Below are 12,571 nucleotides of genomic sequence, written 5' to 3' on the forward strand. Positions count from 1 at the left end.
TCTTGTTCTTAGTTGGTTTGTTGCTGGGGTTTTTTCAAGTTAAAATTGTCATATAAAATAGTGTCAGATGGTCACTTGGTTAATTCTGGTCAATGTAATATTCTTTAAGAAATTTGCTATAAAGAATTATTTTAAGTCTTAATAATCGTGTTATTGGATACACATCTTAATCATTTGACAATTTCCCCATGATTTTCTGCATCCTTAAATCTGTAGGGATTTACCATGCTTTTAAAAAAAAAAAAAGTCAAAAAACATCCTTACCTCCAAAGAGTGATGTTAGGTTAGAATTTTCAGATGATCTTTAGATGTTTTTTTGTACTTTTATAATTTTTTTTAATATGTGTATATATATATATATATATTTGAGTATCTAATGGTTACCTACATACTATCACATTTTCTCCCTTTTTCTTCAGAGTGTAGACTGTATCCATCTTTCTTGGGAGCCTCCTGCTTCACCCTCTGGAAATATTTTAGAATATTCTGCCTACTTAGCAATCCGTTCCACACAGTTACAGGAAAATCCAAGTCAGCTTGTGTTTATGAGAATATACTGTGGTCTTAAAACATCCTGTATAGTGACTGCTGCCCAGCTTTCCAATGCTCATGTTGATTACACTTCCCGACCTGCTATAGTGTTCAGAATTTCTGCAAAGAATGAGAGAGGATACGGCCCAGCCACGCAAGTTCGATGGCTTCAAGGTAAAGTCAGTGTCAGGCGCAGCATTTAAACGGGCTGTAGCCGTGGCGGAGAAAACGGCGTATGGTGTCTCTAGAACCAAGACTTTTCTCAGCAGTGCACGTGAACTTCTTGAAATGTTGTTTTCTTCCTTACGGAAGTTTTAAGAAAGTTGTTGAATTTGGCATAACATTTTAAAAGAAATTTTCACAAGCAAAGGCAAGCAAGTACTGAAATGCTGGTTATTGAGTCTGACCCAGTCCCTCAAATGATAAAAACCTAGTGAGCTTCAGATTTCCCGGAGCTTCACTTCAGCTCAAAAGTTTTTCATTCTAATAAGAAGTAATGCAGTTACATGCATGGATGTAATCAGAGTTTTTTTCAATCTTTTTCCCCTCCTTATTAGAAAAATTTTTCATAAGGTGATGTAAGGTGCATTTTTGAGACGCATAGACACTTTAAAGTCTCGATTACAGCCAGAAGAGGTTTTGTCATCTCCCTACACTTGAATTTGTAGACATTCACAATGAGTTGGGGATGGGAATGGATCCACTGAAAATAAATACTAGTTTTTAGCCAGGTCAGTTCAGGCTCACCTTTTAAGTAAGCCAGGGGCTCAAAACGAGGCATTTTGCTGGCTTCTCCTCTCATCCCACGCCTTCCCCTTTCTGGCATAGCTTTCAGCTAGTTGGGACCTGGCTTAGCTCAGCAAGAGCTCCTGTGAGTGTGGAGGAAGGTTAGGAAGGAAGGGCAGAGCGCAGGGAGCGTTCCCACCCCCTCAGGGAGCCATGGACGGCTGTGTCGGTTTCTCTGACCTCTCCGTTTGTGGGCTGATCCACAGGGCGTGGTTGAAAGCAAACCGCTGAATACATTGCTGCTTGTTTTTTAACATGTTTTCCTAAGGTGGAGAGCAGCAATGAAGAAGTTGTCTTCTGTGAGGTTTAGTGTGCCGATGCAGTTTTAACTCTTTAATTGTCAAGGGTTTTGACCACCATCTGTATCCCAGAACTCTGAAACAGTAGTTGGTTGAAAGTGTTTGACCACGTACACGATGTGAAATGACGAAACATTTAACATTGTCTCCCTTCTTTTTGCAGATATGAAAACATCAAGCTCAAAGTAGAAACAACATAATGAATCTCAAGTTTTGAATGTAGTGTTTAATGTAACTCTTGTACTATTTGTAAATGCTACAAATATTTTATTTTTGCATTGTTTTTATCTTAAAAATATATAACCTTTTTTACGTTTGAAACATCAGCGTTATACAGCCTTGCTCAGGTATGAGTACCATATAGAAACTATACTGAAGATGGTGGGGTGGAGGACCATGCTCTATCCAGTAGCTCTTTTTGGTAGTGGTAGATAAAATGTAAAAAATACACAGTGTCAAATTAAAAATAGATAAAAAATTGGCATATGCATTAGTATTTGAGGTAGAGTCCCCATGATTACTACAGATCTTGCGTAGATAATTCATAAGATTTGGTATATGAGCAAATTCTGTTTGATTTCAGTTCCTTATGCCACATTCTTCATTGTGGTGCCTGAATACAAGGCAAAAAATTCCAGTTATTATATAGTAACTTAAAATGTATAAATATTTTAATATATACTTTTTTTGTAAAGAAATGATTTTTCTACTATTTGTAACAAATGTCTTAATCTTGAAAGATATCCCCTGAAGATTTAAAAGGAAAAAGATAAACTTAGTCATTTCTCTTATTACAAAAAACGTAAATTCATTGTAAATGCACTACTAATATTTAGAATTATCCTTTTGTAGTTGTAAAAATCTTCAACTTGTAAATACCAATGTTTACAAGGGACCTTTCTGGTCTTGTATTAAAACTTCCATGAGATTCATTCTCTTTTTTTTAAATCCATATGCTTTGCTTTTAGCATATGCTTGCTTTTTGCACTAATAATAACTTACCTCATTCCTGTGTTTGTAATCACTTGTGTTGCTTCCATAACGTTTCTGCAAAACTTCAATCTGAAAATTTTAACCAAAGTTTAGAATACATGGTAAGCAATTTTGCACATATTATATGGCAACTTTTGACATATTTATTCCAGTTAATCTTCTTCAGTGCTTGTTTGCTTTACCAGTATATTCTACCAATTGAGTTCAGTATCTCCCTTTTACTATGCATCATTTTACATTAACTAGCTAGCTGATAAATTCAACAAGCATTACTTCTAGGAATGGGTTGATCCATTCCTATGCTGAAACAAAAAATTTGTTCACAGTAGTGAAATAAAGGTAAACATTTTAAATGCTATTTATGTATCTATATATAAACCTATGTTTACCAAAGTGTAGAGGAAAATGGCTGAGTTAGACAAGGTCACTAGGTAAATAGATTGAGGCACTTAAATAAGTTTTATTTTAAAATCTAAATTATTTACTGTGCAATGAAGTTTATACTTTGCACTTTAATTTTGCCCCGAATGCCAAAAGACTGTACATCAAGGTAGAATTTCTTGCCTGTGCCGGTTAAATTTGTCTTAAGAGCGTTTGTAAATATAAAAACTAAAATAAATGATGTGCCTGGTTTGGTGGGAGAAGTATCACTAAAATACTGGAGATTTAACAGCTCAAGTATCCCAGAGCAGATTTAATAGCCAAGTTTTAGCTACCCTGAAAATCAGGGTTGTAATGGAAGTGCTGATACAGCCTTAATTATCACATCACATGCTATAATAGCATATAAAAAGTGCTGGGGACCATAAATTGCTATAATAGTGTTAAGTGTGACACGGGAGTAATAGACGCGGTTTTACTCCAGAGAAAAATCTTGTGGTTACGACAATGACAGATATCCCAGATTCACTTTAAACAATGTTTATAGTATGAATGTATAGGACTTTTCCTGACATTAACTGGCTTTAAAATATTTGTGTTTTAATGGTCCATTTCATCAGCTGCGATCTCACTACCAATACTGTCTGAGAACTAAAATACCGTACACATGAACTGTTAACTAGAAGAATAGAACTTGGTTTTTCTTACTAGTACTGTGAAAGAAGCCTTTAGAGAAAACACTTGTGACTTTGATTTTGTAGGTGGATAGCTGTGATTGTAGAGTTGTTATTTAAGAATAAAATCTGTTGGGTATGTCTGGGTGGAGTTTTTTTGCACTTGGTTTTACATGCTTTGCACAATTTCTTTTTCGGTGGCTATGTCACAACTACCAAAGGGTAAAACTGTGGCATTTTCAAGGAAAGTATTATTTCCTCCTAAGTGTGCTTTCTTCAGCTGGCTTGACATAAGATGTCACTTTCTCTTCTTAGTCCAAGTTGGGTGATGTTGAATAGTGATCATACGCAAATCTTCAGTTCCTCACAGTTTTACTTCAACATGAAATTGTGGTACACGCTGTAAAATACACTTTGTGGTCTGTTTTTAGAACTGTATTTATAAGGTCTGAATCCCACCTGTTTGCCGATCAACTAGATATCAGACAAATAGCAATTGTTTGATTTTAAATTCGCTTGGAAGACTGTTGACACCAGCTCTTTGAGAATCTGTGTTCTCCGTTTATTTCATATATCACTGCAGGACGTGTAACAGAAGCTGAAGTCTATCAGATGACAGTATCCATATTGTAGAAATGTCTAGGTTTACTAAACTCCTTAGGGAAGTTGTGACTGTGTAAGTATAGGACAGTCGTGCCGGTTACGGCAGACACTGCTACAGCTTCACCTTAAGAATCTTCTTGTGAAAGTGGAAATGAAGTGAACAATAACCTACACTTTGTGTTTTCAAAGTAATTATAGCAATATCTTTTGAATGTAGTTTGGAGTAGAGCACATGATCACGCCATAAACTCTGAAGATACAATAATAAGTATTACTGTTGTTATCTGACATGTCAGGATAGCGAATTTGACGTGAACTTAGTCTTACAGCCTGTTACTTAATGACCTCTACAAGGAAACTGACATTTTGTACAATTCAAGTTGATCAGTCTGATTTCGAAGCATTGTTTGTTCTTTGTAATAAAGTGGTTGTCCTATCAAAGGCATTGTAAACGCTGAAGTGTGTGTCTGCTTTTTCAAAGGTGCACGTGTACCAACTTCACATTTCTGCCCTTCTTTAGAAACGGGGATGACCCAGAGAAGAGAGCGAGTGAGTATATTTGTCTTGGCGGGGAGAGGAAGGGTGTTTTAATGATAAGCATTATAATACTGAGTGCTACTCTTTCATAACAGTTATTTCCCAGGTTACTTCTTGGTTACCTCATGGGTTTTTTTGGTAGTTGAGGTTTCCCAGTTTCCCCGCCCTCCTTCTCCTGCAGTTGCTGTGCCCTCGCCCTTGCTCCGGCCCCTTCCATGCCTCTGTGCCGTGCAGCTTGCTGGCTGTGGCCTCTGAAATGATGTTTTGAAATGACTTCCCCTGTCCGCACAGCGGTTACGTTGCTGCTCTTCGAAATGAGTGACAAAGAGTTTGCTACTGCTTTGTTCAGTGTGCTGAAAGGCTGGGCTATGAGCGAGCGCTTACCGTGCTCAGGAGGCTGCTGGTAAGGGTACAGATTGCGTGCATGTCCAACTCCACTCAAGATGTCAGCCTCGGGGCAAGCTGCGGAACTTTTGTGGCAGCTGATTATGGGGATCTCCTGGGGAAATAAGTAAGACATATTGCTAGAAGCAGGGGAGCAGAGAGGAGCGAGTGAACGGTCTATAGGATTGTTTGTAGACCTCTGTAAGAGACTTCACATAAGAAACTGCTAAAAGCTCTCTGCTCCAAATTGGTTCCTTTCTTCTGTTCCTAGTTATTGCAGTAGAGTAACTATTGTTCTCCCATTTCAGTTATTTGGGATCCTTGCATTAGTGGAAAACAAATGGGAAAACCTAAACAGTCAGTGAAGCATTCTCTCATTGTGCTTTTTTTCTTTCTGTTAACAAGATTTTCAGAGTAAGAGTTATTTTCTCTTTAAGACAGGCTTCAATTTGTTGTATGAATTTAAAACAACTCAGATTTTTTTTTTCTTTATAGCATTAGCTGGTTCCTGTTTATAACATTTTTTAGTGACCAAAAGGCAAGGGCTTTTATTCTGTGGCTTCCAGCTCTGAAAACACTGAAGCGTTTCCAGATTCCCAGGGCAAGGGTGGAGCACCGACTGCTGGCATTGTGTTAGCAGTGTCCCTCCTCCTGTTAGTAGTTGTGAAATCTTCATTTTGGTGTGTTTTCCATTCATCTGAAGCTATGTGGAGATCTCTTTTATTAAAATTTCCAGAAGTTAGTTGAAAGTAGCAGGAAGATGAGCTTAAAATAGATCCTCTTGCTCCATGGATGAGCCTTGAGGATGCTGGACCTCCAGTGCTTCCTCCAGAGAGAGGACATCCCCACGGCGTGCTGGGGACAGGGGGGGTAGGCTGGGCGTGCAGCTAGATCCTAGCCTGAATGAGCGGCGTCGGGTCTCGGCCACAGGATTTCTCTCTTGCGCCTGCAGCCCTGCTGTGGCCTCATGCAGGCCTGGTTTGGGAAATACTGCTAGGACAGAAACCAGAAGCCAAGGCCGCGTGTTGCCTGGTGGTGTGGTTTAACCCGGCGGGCGGCTGAACACCACACAGTCCCACTGGCACAGTGGGATGGGGGGGGATTGGCGGGAGGTAGAATTTGTAGGTGCCCTGGTTTCAGCTGGGATAGAGTTCATTTTCTTCCCAGTAGCTGCTCTGTTTTGGATTTAGTGCAAGAAGAATGTTTATAACACTGATGTTTGCAGTAGTTGCTGTGAAATCAAGGACTTTTTCCAGTCTCTGATGTTCAGCTGATGCTCAGGTGTGCAGGAGCTGGGGGGGAGCACAGCCAGCCCGAGCTGGCCAGTGGGAATATTCCATACCACAGACATCGTGCTCAGTTCATAAGTGAGGGTTGGCTGGGGGAAGGAACTCTTTTCCGTGAGTTTTGCAAAATGCATGAGTTCTGTGATTGCTGCTCGGGGACTGGCTGTGCAGTCAGTCATCGAGTGGTGACAAAAATTGTATTGTGTATTGCTTATCTTCCATTTTATTATTATTACTTCCTGTGTTGTCTTATTAAACTGTCTTTTATTTTATGTTTTTTTTACTTTTTGTCCATTCTCCTCCCCATCCCACTGGGGGAAGAGTGAACGAGCGGCTGTCACGTCCTGGTTGCCGGCTGCTGGGTTAAACCATGACAGTGGGTTGAGATAAAGTGAGTTTGATAGGACAGGAAAGGAAGGGGAAAAATAATAATAATGATAAAAGACTAAACAAAACAAGCGCTGTGCAATACAGCTGCTCACCACCCACCGACCGATGCCCAGCCAGTTCCAAGCAGCGGCCCCCGGTCAGCTTTCCCCTTAGTTTCTGTGCTGAGCACGACTCCATAGGGCAGGGGATGTCCCATCGGGTCAGCTGTCCCGGCTGTGCCCCCTCCCAGCTGCCTGTGCCCCCCAGCCCCCTCGCTGCCGGGGCGCAGCAAAGAGGCAGAAGCAGCAAAGCAAAGGAAAGGGAGGGGCTGGGCTGCATGGGGAAGAGGGGGAAGGAAGAGGAGGGCTGGGATGGGAGGAAGGCCCGAGAGATCTCTGCGAGGTGGTGGCCCTGTCTGTCCAGCTCTGCCCATATGTGCCTAATGCTGGGCCGTGGCAATCTGGCGTCTGAAAAGGCGCCGAGCGGCTCCTTGCTCTGTTCCTGAAATCCTTCAAAGCCTGAAGTACTTGGCATTACTGGTGGAACTTACAGCCCTGCCAATAACAAAAACAAGCAACAACCTACCAGATTGGGGCTGGGGTTGGTTTGCTGTCGGCGTTTTATTGCGGGAGTTCTTGCCTCTCACAAGCATCTGCTTTGAATGTGTGACATAATGGCCAAGTTGGTGCAGCAGCTCCTTAAAATGAAAATCCAGGCTTGGATATGGTTTCTTCAAAGAGAAAAAGAGACAAAGCATTTCGGTCTGGGCCACGTGGTGAGCAGTGTTCGGAGAGTTATTTCTGTATCTGATGAAATGATACGATCCTGTTATCCACACATGGAAGTTATCAACATACAGTTATTTCCAAGTGACTCTTCCCAAGAGGCACACTGGGTATGTGCCATCTCAGGAGGTTCAAAACCACCAGCTGCTTGGTTTTGTTTGCATCCTCTTTTGTTTGTTTGTTTGCTTGCAGTCTCTTATTTAAATGTTTTTTTTCCAGAGACTCTTAACTGCCTTTTAGGATAACGCCTCCTTCTTGCATGCAGTGCTGAGAATTCTCCTTTAACAAAACGTTATTAGGTACAAGTAGTAGGTTGTAACTTTGAGCAGCATTAAGTGCCCCAAATTTTTCTTTTTAGCAGCAGCTTTGTAATTATTTCTTAATTGCACTTTGCCTAAGTGTGGCATATGACGGCACGGACTCGGCTTGCGGTGCGAGTGAGACAAAGTTTATTTTGCAGGCAGTGCTTTATACGCCTTTACCCAGACGCTCGTCCCCTGGGAACTTTCCACCCCGACAAGGCAGCTACTTGCACGAGTTTTCCCACCAAGCTTCTGAACAATCCGCGGATCCACTGCGCGCTAGCGAGCGAATGCAGTTGCTGGTTCTGTGTGATCCACGCGCTTGCAGTTTCTAGCAAGAGAATGCTCCTTTCTTGTCTCCTTCAGCGCTCTGCTTATTGCCACAATTTGCTCTTTTCCCCGTCTCCCACACCTAAGTACGGAGGAGACTTTTGTATGTTGCTTTTATATGCTGTCTGCTCCGAAATGAAAGTGCTCAGAGCCTGGGAGCAGCTCTCTGAAATAACTGTCTTGAAGAAAAGGCTTCAGATTTCAATCTAAGAGCTTGAGGTTTCACCTACTTGTGTTACAGCATAAACGGCTCAGTATAAACGCAGGCTATGTACGTAGTTATTCTTCAAAGGTTATTTACCGAGGTGAGGTTCCTGTATTTGTGCTGCTGTTAGAAGGTTAGGAAGATGACCTTGCTGCAGAAAGGTGCTGCTGGGGCATCTGAAGCAGGGAGCTGTCAAGCCAGCCAACACAGAGCTGCCAGTTATTGCCAGTATTCTTTTTTCCGGTGGGTGCAGAACTTGATCTCACTGCGTCCAGTCCTTGGAGCTCCTTGGAGCACTTTCAGCTGCTTGGTTTGCAAAATGTGGCTGTTGCTGCTGGTTTTGAATGGAGTGAGAGTGGACTTGACCCCGGATACCTCACTCCCCAGGCCCTGCAGTCTCCGTGTTGCCATCCCGAAGTGACGGAGCCCATTTCCCCGCGGCAGAAATGCTCCCCAGCAGGCTGCAGGCGAGAGGCCGGATCCTCTCCCTTCTCCCTCAGCGCGCAGCTCTTCCTGCCGGCTGGCTCCAGGCAGCCTCCTGCTCCCCGATGACTCTTCCCGGTGTGTTACATTGCACAGAGTAAAAATAGTATATACTCCTCCTGACTTGCTGTTGCATAGTGGTGACCTTGTTTGAGCTGCAGTGGTATTTCGAGTGAGACGGCATTTATAGCTGAACTGTGAGTCTCAGCTGTGCAGCTGGAAGTTGCTTGTGTTTGCTGTCTCCAGTCCTGTGGCCTTTGGGGTGGGAGATGCCCTCATCGCAGCAGTTGTGTCCCTGCCCTTACTTACCAAATTATTCTGTTGGTTTAAAAAAGGGTCTTCTGTGGTTTCGCCTCTCACTTCTGCCATGCTAAAGACGCACCTGAAGCAATTCATTTTCTAGAAACTAGAAATCAGTTTTCTGCTGTAGTTGCCACTGGGCAAGGTACAACCAGCGGCTGGGCCCATCCTCTACCCCCAGTTTGGGGAGAGCTGTGGGCTGAGGCAGGGCAGGGAACCACTTTGAGTTGGCATAACCCCTTCTGGTTATTTTCTTGTGCACAGAGAAGCCACACAGTGACAGCAGTTTCGGAGCAGCAGGGCAGTGCTTTAGCCACTGTTGCCCCAACGGTGCGGGAGGACTCATGCTGCGCCCTGAACAGGACCAAAAATCCGAGCTGATTCTGACCAGGAATAAATTGCTGCCAGAACCCTGTGTGCAATGCGCTGTCGTCGATGTGCCTTCTGGGGCTGAGCCTGGAGCCACACAGTGCTGTGGTCTGTTAGCCAGAAACCAAACCCTGTCAGGCAGCTCTGTCCTAAAGAAGTCGGCTGCGGTCTCTGGCTGTGCGCGGGCTGGGCCAGACGGAGCACGAGGCAGACGCAGATTCGATCAGCAGCCTGAAGGATGCTCCGCTTAAACCCTCGATAGTTTTCCTTTGTACAGAAGCCAACCAGGTGCCACTGCTGCTGATAAACGGACCCTCTGGCTGTGTGCTGCAATAAGATACTCTGGGAAATGACCCTGGCGATTTGCCTGGAAGATCTCCTGAACCAGTGTAGCTGACCCCCTCCGAGCTGCCGTGCTGCCTCGCCTCTCCCCTGCCCCCGCAGCCACACTTGGAGATGGCAATTTAATAAATGCAGCGCAGCTGCCACCAGGCTGGAAACTGTTCTGCACAGGAGCAAACCGCCCTCACTCCCTGGAGCCTTTGGCCTTGGATGTCAGCACAAGTTTCCAGAGAGCTTTCCATTAGATTTTTACATACCGAGGGGCAGAGGTGACATTGCAGTCCATTATCACGCCCGCTTCACAAATCAATAGGTAAACAGATCAATATTCTGTTGCTTCAATATAATTTCTTCAGCCTTTTAAAGGGTGGGAGTGTGAATGATTATGCCAGAACAATGTCTCTTAATTTTCAAAGAGGAGAAACCGGTCTGTGTTTTCGACTAGGTGCACGTCTTAAACTGTACCGCAGCCAAACAGCATCCTTCCCCCGCTGCTCTTTTCACCAAACCAGCTTGAAAGGGAAATATGAGAATAACCACTGTCCACATTATCAATATTTAACTTCTTCCTCTCGGACTGCTTGGGCCCTACATACAGTGTAGTTTCCCTATAGGGTTATTCATCTTAGAATCTACACACAGGGCATGGAGGGGTGGTGTTCCTCTATAAACATGAGAAAATGCACTTCAAATTTAAGTGAAAAACTTCCTTCTGCTTTGCTCGGTACAAATCAAGACTGAAAAAAGCCTTGCCTGCACCACTCGGGAATGCAGCAACTTAAAAGCAAGTTGTCTTATCACTGTGAATGGAACTGAAGCAGCGAGTCTATGTGACTTAACCAGAACATTAATCACATTTAAAGCTCTGCAAAATGAAGAATTTTATAGCTATAAGCAAGGCTGCTGCCAGCTCTTATTATGAGTGCTAGCTGCTGGGGAAATACTGGCCCTTGGCTCTCGGTGTTGCTTTGCATTGAGGCAGCTCCTGCGTGCTTGCAGTTGCCCATACGCTTCCTCTCCTGCCAAAGGCAAGGGAGAAATCACGAATCGATGTTTACAACATGTTAATGAGCATCATCTTGAAACTCTGCAGTAGGGACCCTCTACTCGCCTGGCAGGATGCACGGTGCACCCAGGGTGCAGTGCAAGGAGGACAGCTGGCTATAGCCCACAGAACGCAGGCTGATTTTTCGCCACGGGCAGATAAGCGTGGGTCAGGAGGTATTTAGGACGGACCGCCTCATGCCAAGCCTCTTGCTGTGTTCTGGCTGCACCCTCCAGCCATGTGTTTTACTGTGCAGTAGCGATCACAGCGGAGGAATAAATAAAACAGTAAAGATGCAGATGTACATCAGCGAGACTGGTAAAGGCAGAGCCTCAGCTCCCATTAAGCCCGTAATGAAAACGGGATGTTGAAGAACGCCATCTAAATTAGCTTTCCTCATAACTGCATTTTAACTAGAGATGAGAGTATTTCTGTGCCTTCAAAGACACCACAAGCACTCTATAAAGAAAGATCAGAAGGATCAAGTCACACAGAAATTCATTAAAAAAAACTAACATAGTACAATTTGCTTGTGTCACGGAAAGACACCTAAAAAAAAAAAAAATTACCGTTCTTGGAAAAAGATCTTTGAACATCACTGCTATTTCAAGCAGCCCTTCTCCAAGCTTTAGCACAGGCTGCCACGGCTGTCTCAAGCTCAAGCCCACTTTGGGGCTATGCTCCTTCAACAAAACAGGCTGAGAACCAGAGAGGGCAGTTTTGTAGGAGCAGCTGGGATACGGCCGGAATGCTCACTCTTGGTTTGGCTCCGAGCTACTTTTAAACTTTGAGTACTTACAAACAGAAAGGTGAGAACATGTATCAGTTGTTAAACAAAAATAAAGACTCCACAGTGGCTGTGCTACTACTGATATAAATTAAGTATTTCCTCAGGCCACATTTGTTTTACCAGCGTGACAGTACCCTGCAAACTTTATTAGGTGAGCGGTTTCAGAGAGAGATCAAACAAAATGTTGCACTATATTTTCAGGGAGTGAGCGAGCAAGTTGGGTGCAGTTTTGTCCCTGGACCTCAGGGAAGAGAGGGAGAAGGAAAAAACCCAAAACAAAACAAAGAAACCCAAAGCAGTATCAGCTCCTTTGCTCATACAACGGTGTGTAAACCTCAAACTCGCAACACTTTAACCTAAACTCACAGAAGAGACAGCAGATTGAAAAATACAGCTGGTATCAAGCGGGACATGACTTTGGCCCCCCTTCTGCACATGCAGCTGCCCAACCTCTCCTAGCTTCTGCTTAGCTGTGATCACAGCTTTTTCCATTGCAAATTTGGGAACTTCAAGAAGAGGGTATGACGGCCTGAAATAAACGGAATACAAACAGAAGGGGCTCATGTAGCGATGGTGTTATTCATTTGTACATTTAATGAAAAACTCCATTTGTTCAGTCATAGCTGCTGAAGATTGACAGACTGGCACAAAACCCAGAACATCTGCCCAGATCGCCACGAAACACACTGGATCGCCCCCGGGGGCTCTGCCAGCATGATGCCGATTTGTAACAAACACTGTTCAAATCTGCAGACATAAACTTTTGTTTAGCAAAGA

General features: G+C 43.5%; 1 protein-coding gene and 1 long non-coding RNA gene across 3 annotated transcripts in view; one reads left to right on the forward strand and one right to left on the reverse strand.

Annotated features, from left to right (window-relative positions):
* HCFC2 (host cell factor C2) overlaps nucleotides 1–4,726 on the forward strand; it is a 19,725-nt gene extending 14,999 nt beyond the window's left edge. Inside the window, exons 15-16 of one of the 2 annotated variants that reach the window (XM_075429395.1) lie at nucleotides 420–705; nucleotides 1,780–4,726. In XM_075429395.1, the coding sequence (XP_075285510.1) occupies nucleotides 420–705; nucleotides 1,780–1,805 (312 nt within the window). In that variant the 3' untranslated portion in view covers nucleotides 1,806–4,726. The other variant, XM_075429394.1, reaches the window with a different exon arrangement.
* On the reverse strand, nucleotides 2,148–7,863 carry LOC142362309 (uncharacterized). The gene is made up of 4 exons (XR_012764943.1): nucleotides 7,429–7,863; nucleotides 5,189–5,303; nucleotides 2,619–2,678; nucleotides 2,148–2,229 (listed from the first exon to the last, which is right to left on the reverse strand). It is a non-coding gene; the product is annotated as an uncharacterized LOC142362309 (long non-coding RNA).
* Nucleotides 7,864–12,571: the final 4,708 nt, after the last annotated feature.

Source organism: Opisthocomus hoazin, chromosome 8, assembly GCF_030867145.1.
Source record: "Opisthocomus hoazin isolate bOpiHoa1 chromosome 8, bOpiHoa1.hap1, whole genome shotgun sequence".
NCBI lineage: Eukaryota > Metazoa > Chordata > Aves > Opisthocomiformes > Opisthocomidae > Opisthocomus > Opisthocomus hoazin.